Here is a 12,665-nt window from a genome sequence, read left to right on the forward strand (position 1 = left end):
ACCCTTCTTCAGACTGACCATATCCACAGGTTTCCACTACAAGTCTGCATGCAATGCCTATTTGATCAGTGACCTTGTGCTCCTTCCCTCTACACCTTTCACCTTAGTCTCTGCAGGAGTCCTCTACTTTCCACTCTGCATTATAGACCAAACTTACAACCACTCCATCTGCTATGGAACATTTTTCCAAGATCACAGTACTTCACCATTCCTGTTTTTTCTTAAAGCTACATTTAAGAACATAAACTTGCTGGTATTAGCTTTCAGTATACCAAGTGAAATACTTTGCTTTACTGTAATTGTTATACTTGAAATAAGATTAATAAGAATCTAGTATTGTTAAGATAAAAACTGTTTTATGATCTCATGGCTGTCATTTGCTGTGGAATTCACCTAATATACCGTGCATATCTATTGGATTAATTAAGCAAATTAATAATGTACGAAGGGACGGAAGAAGCAATTGTGCAGTCTTAACTGCCACAAACATTGGCATTTGAAGGAAGAGAACGTGGTGAAAGGGTAATGCAACAAATAATTAATCTTCACTTTTTTCCTTTTTGTCCCCTTAAGGCTTATATACCCTTGCCACAGTCTCTGTGTGGCCGTGAGGAACAGCTGTGCTCCCATCATGGCTTGTTATGGCTACCCATGGCCTGACATATTGAATTGTGATCGGTTCCCCACTGACCATGGCATGTGCTTATCCTTGATCAACAACAGGACAGCATCTCACAAAAAGAGTAAGTAGTCATGAATGAACTGAATGATTTCAATTAATGGTATATTGCAGAGAAAATAAAACAGACACAACATATTCTAATCAGCTTCCAATTCCAACTGTAGCCATTAAAATATTTGAAATGAGTGCTTGCAGTATCATGGTTACGATGAGGAAACATAAAATATGAAAAGGTTTGTTCGGCTTGATCATTTGGAAGGCAAATACAATAAAATACAATACATGGCATCTACAATGCTCATTGCACGTAATCACTAATCAGAAGAAAGACACAAAGAGCTGGAGTAACTCAGCGGGACAGGCAGCATCTCTGGAGAGAAGGAATGGGTGATGTTTCGGGTTGAGATCCTTCTTCAGACTAGTTAGGGAAAAGGGAACGAAAGATATAGACAATGATGTAGAAAGATAAAGAACAATTAATGAAAGATATGCAAAAAAGTATTTATCTCTCTACAAGCCAGAGGGTTGACAAAGGGGGTTTGAAACGGGGCTTGCTGTCTCTCCCTTCGGGGGAATGTGACTTTTTTGTCGTATCCCCCTTCTCTGCCTCCGTCTGTGCTGAGGCCTAATGGCGGAGCTGGCGACCTCGAGACTCCGGAGGCAGCCAGTCAGGACTCACCCTGGGCTCACTCCCGTGAGGGCGGCCCGGCTCGGGGCTGGAACAGCGCTCCCGTGAGGGGCTGTGACGCTCCCGTGAGGGCGGTCTGGCGAGGGGCTGAGACTCTCCCGTGTGGGACTGTGGCGCTCCCGTCGGGAGCGGCCCAGCCCGAGGTGGAATGGCGCTCCCGTCTGAGCGGCCCAGCTCGAGGGAGGAACGGCACTCCCGTCGGAGCGGCCCAGCTCGAGGGAGGAACGGCACTCCCGTCGGAGCAGCCCAGCTCGAGGGAGGAACGGCCCTCACGTGAGGGCGATCCGGCTCGGGGCTGGAACGGTGCTCGGGTGGCTGGGACGGCGTTCTGGCGGCTATGACCTGAGTCCGGGGTTCAGCTGCGGGCCAGCGGCTGCGTCTGCTGGACTGGAGGGCGGCAACTTCGACCACCCCGGGCCGCGGTGTTTGAGCCGGCCCGTTTGCGGGGTTCGGTGAGCCGCGGGACTGTTTGTGCCATCGCCCGGTGGGGAATCGCCTCAGTGCAGAGGGAGAAGAGGAGGGAAGAGACTGCAGCCCTAAGATTTTTGCCTCCACCACAGTGAGGAGGTGCTTGGAGGATACACTGTGGTGGATGTTAATTTGTGTTTAGTGTTGTTTATTATTGTATGATTGTATGTATGACTGCAGGTATGAAATAAAGGAATTCAATTCAATTCAATTAAAAACAGACTGATCTGAAAAGTAAAAGCGTATATATCCATGGAAACTGCATGCGGTGTCAGTACGCAAAGCATAGTGTTTGAATGCTTTTCCGACAGGGTCACAGAGGTCAGATATTTGGTCATTCCTTTTGTTTTATATATTAATGAATTAGATGCAAGTGTAGGGAAAATACTTATTTAATCATTTTTTTAAATAGAACGTGGTTTGTTGTGAGCAGGAATGTTTTAGATTACTGTTTTGAGAGAGGAAAAGTAGCAATCTAGCAAAATGGCGTACCTTTCCAAATGTATTACATTACAAGCAAAGAGAATAAACAATAAATGGAGGCTACTGCGTAATCTGGCAGAACTGGGGAAACCTTGCAGTGCCTATCCACATACTATTAAAATATTATGGGTGTGGTCAATAAAGATGGTTAAAGTACATAAGGAATGCTTTGTTTTATTAGTCAAGACCTAGAATAAGAGGAGATAATTTATGCTAGAACTGCATTTAGCATGTGTTCTGATCATCATATTACAGGAAATATATGATTGTAAAAGAGCTGCGAGGACTAGAAAGTTTTAGCTATGAAGAGAGCTTGGAACAGCTGGGTTTTGGTCTGTAGGACAGGTAAGGCTGAGTGAAGACTTATGTGTCAAAGTTTGTTTCTTAAAAAGCAGATAGCAACAAATGTTAAAGGTAAACCATGGCAATCTTTAATTGATTCTTCAGACGGGAGTGGCAAGATCTACAATGAGCACAAACGTTGCTCAGTGCTTCTCGGGCTCCACTCACAGAACAAAGGAAAGTTAGCACAATTATACATTTTTCTTATCAGTAAAACACTCCTACCAAGTCTGAATATGGCATGACTGAAAGATTCTGCAGCCTTTCAGAATATAGGAAAGCTGGGTCAAAATCAAACTCATCCAATAACAAATTATTACTTATCTCTGGAGCGTCAGCTATTTTTTTCAATCTTGGCTTCTTTATGGCCTTGAAAAGAAGCACATATGGCCTTGAAAAGAAACACACGCAGGCTGCCATCTTAATGTCTTTATTGAAAAGACAACCTGTCCTCCATATTGTGTTCCGTATAATTTGCAAAGTCATTCAGTCTTGTCACCGAGCCATTCTTTTGTTCTACTGGACCATGCTTTTGGAAAAGAAATACTCCAAATTTAGATTGGACTATTAGATTTAACTATTAGCTCCATCATATGTAATGAAGGGTGTAGATAGATATATAGGAATAACCCATTTCCCTTTGCATACGAGTCAAAAACCATTTGACATAGATTTAAAGTAACTGTTGATGGATCAGAGGGGAGAGATGGAATCTGTTTCTCACCAAGAAATAACTGGCAGTGATAAGAGCTCAGTACTCAAAGGAGTGGTCGAGAAAGTAACCCTGATTGCATTTTTAAATTATTCAAATGCAATTGTAGAGCCACAATCTTCAGGCCAACAAACCACGTGCAAGAAAGTTGCATCCGACTGGATGCCTCATTTTGGATGGCACAGACATGAAGGGCCGAATGGCCTTCTTCTCCATGTAATTTATCTATGAATTATTTATAAAATGGTATTGTAGCAAGTTTCAAAAGAAAAACAATCCCCTCTATGCTATTCAACAATATAGGTAGATGGATTAACAGAAAAATCAAAGATCTTAAAGAAAGCCAGTATCTACTGCTCTTCCTCAAACCTAGAGAAATGGCAGTAGCAATTCATTGTAGAGCTTGGTACATGTGCTTCCTGTATCTAATTATAAATCTGCATTTCCACCCATTACACAGCAGTGCCCCAAGCAAGCTGTCGAGATTGTGAATTGGAAGAAACTACCTCATCAAAAGAAATACTCAATACGTTTTGTTCGCATGATTTTGGTAAGTACAGGTCAGGGAAATGTTGAAAATTGCCTCTTATATCGAAATATTTTATTAGAAATATTTTTGCAACTTTGTGTGAGCGACACACAAAGAATGCGGTTTGCAGATTTCAAGAAAAAAAGAAATGGGAGCAAAACTAGGCTGTATGGCTCATCAAAGCAGTTCCACCATTCAATAAGGCCCAAGCTGATTTTCGCCCTATATCCGCCTGCTTGCCTGTTCCCCATAACTCTTGGCTCTCCCTCAGCACAAAAATCTGACTATCCTAATCTTGAAATGAGTCATTGACTGACTCCATGTGGATGTAGAGATTATGTTTCTACTAGTAGGAGAGTCTAGGACCAGGTGGCCACAGCCTCAGAATGAAAGGATGTACCTTTAGAAAGGAGATAAGGAGGAATATTTTTAGTCAGAGGGTGGTGGTGAATCTGTGGCTGTGGAGGCCATTATTGGGTATTAGTAAGGGTGGCATGGTGTAATGGTGAGAAGGCGGGAGAATGGGGTTGAGAGAGATAGATAGATTGGCAATAATTGAATGGAGTAGGCTTGATGGGCCGAATGGCCTAATTCTGCTCCTATAACTTATGAACTCCACAGCTATGAGGTGGAGAATGCCAACGATACACAATATGAATAAATACATTTAATCTCTATCAAATGGGGAATCCCTGATTCTGAACCTGCTTCCTAGTTCCAGATTCCTCAAAGAGGAGAAACATCCTCTCAGCATCCGTTATGTCAAGCCTTTTCTGAATCTTATGTGTTTCAATAAACTCATCGCTAATCTTCTAAACTGCAATCAGTTCAAGCATTCTTTCTTTTGGCTGAATCAGCTGAACTGGTAATGAAATTGAGACGACATGTTTGGCAGAGCAAATTAGATTGCTAGATACAGAATGTTTTCAGCACTATCTTATTTTTCAGAGGCAAATGCATTTCAGTAGAGTTAGAATTAAAGGCAATCAGTAAATAAGTCAATAATTGTTCTACCCAAATACCCTGCTGGACATTTCTTACTAATTTAAGGATATGAGTACATCTGTTGAATTAATCCCTCATTTTATTAATTTACCCCATGGACGCCATGTGACTTAATCTTCTAGACAAGCCAACCAAGAGGCACCTTGTCAAATGCCTTAGTAAAGTCCTTGTAGAGAATGGCCACTGACCTACTCTCATCAATCATCTTCATCACTTTTTCAAGGAACTCAATTGAATTTGTGCGCTAGGACCTCTCCCTACAAAGGGATGAGTATTTTAGAGAGAGGTGGGTGCTTGGACAGTGCTACCAAGAGTATTAGTATAGGCAGATACGATCATGGCATTTAAGAGGCTTTTCGATGAGGTATGGATCAAGTGCAGGCAGTGGAGATTAGTTTGTTGGCATTATGTACAGCATGGACATTGTGGGCCAAAAGGCCTGTTCCTGTGCTGTAATGTTCTGTGTTCTATGTAGCAAAGCCATGTTGACTATCTCTAAGTCCATGCTTTTGCAAGTAAACCCTTGTGACTGATTACACTGGAAACTTATCTACAATATTATTTCATCTTCCACAGCCGTGAAAATCAGAATCTCAAAGAGAAACACGAGTTTCTCCCGGATCTCGGATTTTGAGCTTGATAGCAAGTTTGAGGTCTTCAAACATGGGCCCCTCCTCATGACAGAGATTCATCCCAAACTTCAGCGCTGGCTTGATTTGGATGCCACATGCGTCCAGAACATGACACAAGGAAGGCACGCCGGGACATTTGTGATTGTGGGTAGAATCCAGAATGGCAAAATTATGGTGAATAAGGTGTACTTATGGCAAAGGCGTGACAAAAATCTCATGCTTGCTGCCAGAAAATGGAAATATTATAGATGCCGTTCACAATATTAAAATGTATATTTATATATTTGTAAATATTTGTATTTTTAGGCAAGTGTAAAAATCCTATTAAAAAAACTTTATTTTTTGCAGTATCAATATCTATTCTTTACAGCAAATTCAAATCAGAAATGTATAAGTGAGCCAAACTCCTATCCTCATTAACAGTGGCATATTTCTACATGGGCACTAAGTAGTATTTCCTCTACTGTGCAATTCATATCCAAAACTTGCATTTTTGCAGCACCTAGATTGAGGCAAGCAGATGTAGAAAAGACGTTGATCAAACTAACATATAATTTGGTTAAATTGCTTATATTCAAAGGCCGTAACTATTTTATCTTCACAAATTTCACATTGTTTTAACATTGTTGCTATTCATATTATCCTATAGATTAAAAGACACAAAATGCTGGAGTAACTCAGCGGGTCAGGCAGCATCCCTGGAGAGCATGGATAGGTGATGTTTTGGGTCAGGACCTTTCTTCAAACTGGGTCCTACCCATGTTCTCCAAGGACGTTGCCTGACCTGCTGAGTTACTCCAGAACTCTATGTCTCTTTTTGTAAATCAGCATCTGCCGTTCCTTATTTCTACATCCTAAAGATTAATTTTCAAGCCATTCTTCATAACCCTAGCCCCTTATTCCTGGTTAAACTTAATAGAATCTTCACTGTGCCCTTTCCTTCGCATCAATAATAAGATGCCCAAAACCAACAAGTATGGTGGACAATGTTCTGCGAAGATTATGGTGGTATTGGTTACATATTGCTCTATGTTTATATATCTGTTGTGCTGCTACAAGTAAGAATGTCACCGTTCCGTTTTGGTGCATATGACAATAAAACATTCCTGACTCACTTGACCCTTGGTTTATTGTTATCTTGTGCCCTGAAATACAATGAAATACAATGAAAAACCTTTGTGTCCTTTCCAGGTCAATCATCCATGCATGATTACAATCTAACCATGCACAATACAGTGTTACAGCTGCAGAGAAAGTGCAGATAAAAGCGCCAGTACTGTAACGGGTTACGTGGTGAACCCGCTGTTGTATACGTACTCCTGAATTTACTGCAAAAGAAATATGATTATTCCACACCAACCTCAGCGCAAGTGACCACAGATTAAAACGTGTTATATAGAAGCAGCTATGTGTTGTACTCTACTCCATTTCCTATGGAAGCAGAATTTGGATAAATACAATTGCACTGATAGTAATACTGCTTTACATGTTTGATGCACACATGAGAGAATTTCTAGGCTGTGCTGAGTTTTTAAACGAATTAACCAATTTAGTACCACTCTTGTTTTTCAGTATGGGAGAGAAAACAAAGTTTAAAAACGAAAAGCAAAAGTGCTGTGCAGTAAGATTTGCAACTGATAAATGTCATACCTGAAGCACAAAAGCTTCAGTTGAAATTGATATATTTCAATACTTTCCCCATTCCTGCAACAACTTTCTCTGTTTTCCCCCATTTCGAAGACAGATTGAAATTCACAGACAGCAGAGAATACAGACAGGAGCATGGAAAAGGTGCTGGCAGACGATATAAAGGATATTGGTATTTTGAGCCTGCAGGAACAGACACCAAAATTCTGGATTTTCAAGGCAACAACTCTGCAGCAATGTGTAGGAAAGAACTGCAGTTGCTGGTTTAAATCGAAGGAGACACAAAAAGCTGGAGTAACTCAGCGGGACAGGCGGCATTTCTGGAGAGAAGGAATGGGTGACATTTCAGGTCGAGACCCTTCTGGGCTTAGTTTTTGGGTACCCGGACGTGGCGCTGACAGACAAGAAGCCGAGGCAAAGAAGTCGAAGCCAAAGAACCAAATGGAAACGAGGCCGAAACGCCAATAAACCGAAAGAGTCCGAAGACGAAACGCCTACTAACCGAAAGGATGGGACACCTAAATGCAAACTAACCGAAAGGGCGGGACGCCTAAAAGCCAACAAACCGAAAAGCTGCGTCGCCTAAAAGCAAACTTACCGAATGGCCGCTCTGTCGAAACGCCACCTACCCGAAAGGCGTCGTCGTCTACAAGCCAAAGGACCGACTGCCGCTCAACTGAAAAGTCCAATAACGGACATGATGTTGCCGGGGGGGGCGGGACTTGTCAGTGATTGGGGTTCATTTTCCCACACAAGCCATAGGTGACTGGGCAATCTGTACCCAAGCACCAAGTTGAAAGCGGCTGAAGGTGTACAGCCCCCACTCTCCCACGGCCACCCTCCGCGGGCTGCGGGTCGGGTGGAGCGGAGGTGTGGGACAATGTTCATGCCTTCACAGTGATGTGATGGATGAGGGGGGTCTGGACCAATCGCTGACAAGTCCCGCCCTTTCGGTTAGTTTGCATTTAGGCGCCCCATCCTTTCGGTTAGTGGGCGTTTCGTCTTCGGACTCTTTCGGTTTATTGGCGTTTCGGCCTCGTTTCAATTCGGTACTTTGGCTTCGACTTCTTTGCTTCGGCCTCACGTCCGTCGGCGCCACGTCCGCACACATAGTTCTTGACACATCTGAGGATAGACACGAAAGGCAGCATCTCTGGAGAATAGGAAGAGATGACGTTTTGGGTTGGAACTCTTCTTCAGACACCGAGTCTGAAGAAGGGTTCCCACCTAACCCACTGAGTTACTCCAGCATTTTGTGTCAATCTTCGGTATAAACCAGCATCTGCAGTTCCTTCCTACATAATTTGACACAACTATAAGAGATCAGATTGGCTTCACATACACTAAGAAAAGGATTCAGATTCTATTTATCTGAAATGATCCAAAACATTGTGCAAATCCTTACCAAAGAGAAGTGGTTTTAAGCTCAGCGTTTTCATGTAGTGTACTTTGTTTGGGACAAGATCTACTTTTTGCACATGGCCAACCTGAAGGAAAGAAAAACAACCTTACTTAACAGAAAATATAAAATGTGACAAATCTAAAAAATACTGAACCAAATGAAATCTCAGATAACAATCTATCTATCTTTATATATATATAAAACTCAAATCAGTCCGCCTGCCGCCGTACGGCGTCCGCCGCGTTTCTTCCTTTGACGCTCCGCAACTCCGAAACCGGACGCTCAATCTCCGAGATATTTTCCCTTTCAGTAGAGATTTCGCTTTTCTTTCTAAGTATCCGCTCCTCATTTCATTTTGTCGTGTTGAAGTACTGTTTTTAATCAAATCCTCTCCCCCCCCCCCCCCCAAGTATTTCAAAAATAAACAGGCTTCTCCATTTACATCAGCTTCCAACACACTTCGAAACAACGTTGCAAGAGAGGAACACTGAACTTTTCACTGCTGCAGCAGGCAGGGGAGGGCTGCAATCTTACATTTGGGAACGGGCTCAGTTCCAATGGAGGAGACGGGTGCATGGCGGAATATTGGGTTGGGGGATCACACAATTGGGGGAGCAGACCCAACGGGTCTGCACTTGGTCTAGTATATAACTAAAACTCTGATCTTGTGCTTTTCCGGTTTGCGGGGATTTTTTATTTGCGCAAAAACGGTATGTGATAGCGCTACGATTTTTATTGCCAGTTTACTCGCCGTTCTTCTGTGCTGCAAGTGCACCAAGTTTCGTTCAGATTGGTGGTATGTTGTAAAAGTTATCAAGGTTTAAAAATCTTATAAACCGTGCATGCGCAGATTCCTTCAGTCAGCGCCGCGCAGGTTGGTCTCTGCCTCTTCCTGCCCCACCGGCAGCAACCTCTCCCATCTCACGCACAAATTCCTCTCTCCCCTCCTCACAGTAACTGTCCATCGTGTCCCCCACCACCGGCGGCGGCCTCGGGAGGGGGTGGGGATTCAGTGGAGGCTGTGGTCCGGTCTCTCTCTTTCTCCCTCATCACGCACCCCTCTCCCCACCCTCCCTCTGCGGCAATAGCGTGGAAGCAGGCTTTGGGTGTCCTCAGTGAAGTAAAGACGCCAAAATGAAAACGCTTCTGAAGCTACATTTACCATTTAAATAATCGTAAACTATCAATGCGTTTTCATTTTGCATGTTAAAACCCACCTGAGAACCATGGGCGATTTTGCAATTTTACTGAGGGATTTTTCACTTTTAAAACTTTTCATATAACAAATGAATAAAGATAAAAAAGTCAATAATGCCTTACTTTTGATGAAATGCAGCGAGCAAACGCGATAATTCCCGATATTTTAGATCGTTAAATCTCCACGGCAAATGTCCGCTCGTTATTTCCGCTGGGTTTGCACCTTCAGCTCCCTTTTGAATTTACCTTAGTTTCTATCTTTTTTTTGGACTGTAAATTTAGGTAGCTGTGCCTCACGGTCACCCCGACTGGCACAGTAAATTGCAGCTCAAAAACTGGCTGTTTTCGATGTTTTTAACAGGTGTGAAAGTGCGTGTTTTCCCATTCACTAACATGTACCAGATGTATAGCATGTACTCCACTTCAGATTTTCGGTCACATGGGTGCGGATCTACGCTCCAGTGACCTTTCGTGAAATCACCCTATTCGTGTCTTATGGATGAATAATTACCCTCAGACCGGTTTCCCCTAATGACTCTCTCTCTCTCTTTTCCTCTTGTTTTCTCGTTGTTTATCTCTCTCCTCTCATTTATTTTCTCTCTCTCATGAGGGGAATAGATAGGTGGAATGCACAGTCTTTTACCCAGGGTAGGGGAATCAAGAACCAGACTATATGTCTAAGGCAAAAGAGGAAAGATTTAATAGGAACCTAAGGGGCAACTATTTCACCCTGCCCCAACCCCCACAGATTCAGATCAGATTCAGATTCAGATTCAATTTTAATTGTCATTGTCAGTGTACAGTACAGAGACAACGAAATGCACAGGCCCTGTCCTTGCTGCAACATGCCCCTCCAAACCAATATAAGCCACAATCCCGCCCCACGCAGCTAGCCCTGCTTCCACCATTACTAGGCCATCCCCCACCATTACAAGCACCGCCCCAGTCCCCACTTGCCCTGTCCCCCCGCCACACAAGCCTCTCCCTTACCATTATGATCGGACACATACGATTTCATTTATTTATATATATTGTTTATGACACTTTATAAATATTCTTGTTTTGTTTTTTGTATGCTGTTTCACACTTGCTTTTTATTCTTTTATTCTGCTTGAAATAAAGAATCAAATAAATAAATAAATGAAGTGCCACCCAGCTGCAAGCCCCTCCCCTTGCAGGAAACCACCCCCCCCCCAACGCCACAGGTCCCGCCCACCAACATAAGTCCCGCCCAGATACCCAACTGCCCCGCCCACAGCACTGCAAGCCCCGCCCCGCCAGACGCCCCGTCCTAATTCCCATCCATTCACTACAAGCCCCGCCCCTACAAGCCCCTCGCCACCATTACAAGCCCCGCCCCTCACCTTGATGCCCTCCAGGCGGTGCAGGCGGGTGAACGCCTCTTGCTGCAGCTTGGCAGCAGTGCGCTCCGGCTCCGCCACCTCCTGCCGCGCACTCGCGTCCTGCCCAGGCGTCGTGGACGCGCCTCCTCCGCCGCCATCCGGAGCTGTGTGCGCGCTGTCGCTGGTGTAGTACACGTAGAACAGCAGGGCCAAGACGTTGAGGATGTAAACATGCACGAACACCATGACGACCACGAAGTAGGAGCGCGAGCACACACTGTCTTTCTGAGCCATGGCGGCCCCGCCCCCTCCCTACTCCTGGCCTGCCGTTACTTTCAAACCCGGCTCGCGACGCACGGCCAGCCAGCGCCGTGTCCTCACGTCATCGCGTCGCCCTGCCCACGTGCTCACAAGGCGTCAGTCAACGGGCGGCAGGGGGCGGGGCGTGTGGAGGGGGCGGGGCGTGTGGTGGAGGGGGCGGGGTCTATGGAGGGGGCGGGGTTGTTGGAGAGAGGGCAGGGCTTGCTATCAAGACCATCAGATGAGTGGGAGGACCATCGGAGGAGTAGGAGGATCATCAGAGAATAGAGATGTAGAAGGACCATCAGAAGAGTGAGAGGACCATCATTGGTATGGAATGGCTGTCAGTGGGGAGATCATTAGAGGAGTGGGCGAACCATCGAAGACCATTAGAGGAGTGGGAGGACCTTCGTGGAAATAGGGAGACCAACAGTGGGGAGACCAAGAGATGAGTGAGCAGACCATCAGAGCAGTGGAAGAACCATTAGAGGAGTAGGAGGACCAATAGAGGAGCAGGGGGGTTGTATTGGGTATGGAAGGGCTATCGGAGTGGGGGACCATTTGTGAAGTGGGAGAATTATTAGTGGGGTGGAGGGACTAAGAGAAGAATGGGAGGACCATCAGAGGAGTGGGAGGACCATCAGAAGAGTAAGAGGGCCATAATGGTAAGGGGCAGAGGAATAGGAGGACCATTAGATGTTTGGGGAACCACTGTGGGTATGGAAAGACCATCAGAGGAGTGAGAGGACCATCTTGGGAGTGGGAGGACCATCAAAGGAGAGGGCGGACCATCAGCAATGTGGTAGGATCAAGTAGGGAAGTGCGAAGACCATCAGAGGAGAGCAAAGACCATCAGAGGAGAAGGAGGACTATTAGAAGTGTGGTGGGATCAAGAAGGGAAGTGCGAGGGCTGTCAGAGGAGAGCAAGGATCATCAGAGGAGATGCAGAGTCATTAGAGGTCTGGTAGGAGTTTTAAGCAATTTGGTCATTGAGCAGACTTAATGCCCTTCGGCCCAACATGTCCATGCCGACAAAATTCCCCATCTAATCTAGTTTAATTTGCCTGTGTTTGACCCGTAGTTGTCTTAACATTTCCTACCCATTTACCCATCCAAATGACATTTAAATGTTGTTATTGTACCTGCCTCAACTACCTCTGGCAGCTCATTTCATATACCATTCACCTTCCGAGTAAAAATGTTGCCCCCCAATTTCCTTTCAAATCTTTCCTCTC

The 12,665-nt window shown here is 44.6% G+C and overlaps 1 protein-coding gene across 1 annotated transcript in view; it reads right to left on the reverse strand.

Annotated features, from left to right (window-relative positions):
- Positions 1–11,511, reverse strand: part of p4htmb (prolyl 4-hydroxylase, transmembrane b) — a 53,161-nt gene extending 41,650 nt beyond the window's left edge. Inside the window, exons 1-2 of the mRNA XM_055647995.1 lie at positions 11,152–11,511; positions 8,594–8,675 (exon numbers count right to left, since the gene is read on the reverse strand). Coding sequence (XP_055503970.1) covers positions 8,594–8,675; positions 11,152–11,424 — 355 coding nt within the window. The 5' untranslated portion in view covers positions 11,425–11,511. The remainder of the gene's footprint in view (positions 1–8,593; positions 8,676–11,151) is intronic.
- Positions 11,512–12,665: the final 1,154 nt, after the last annotated feature.

This window comes from Leucoraja erinacea, chromosome 16, assembly GCF_028641065.1.
Source record: "Leucoraja erinacea ecotype New England chromosome 16, Leri_hhj_1, whole genome shotgun sequence".
Classification (NCBI taxonomy): Eukaryota; Metazoa; Chordata; class Chondrichthyes; order Rajiformes; family Rajidae; genus Leucoraja; species Leucoraja erinaceus.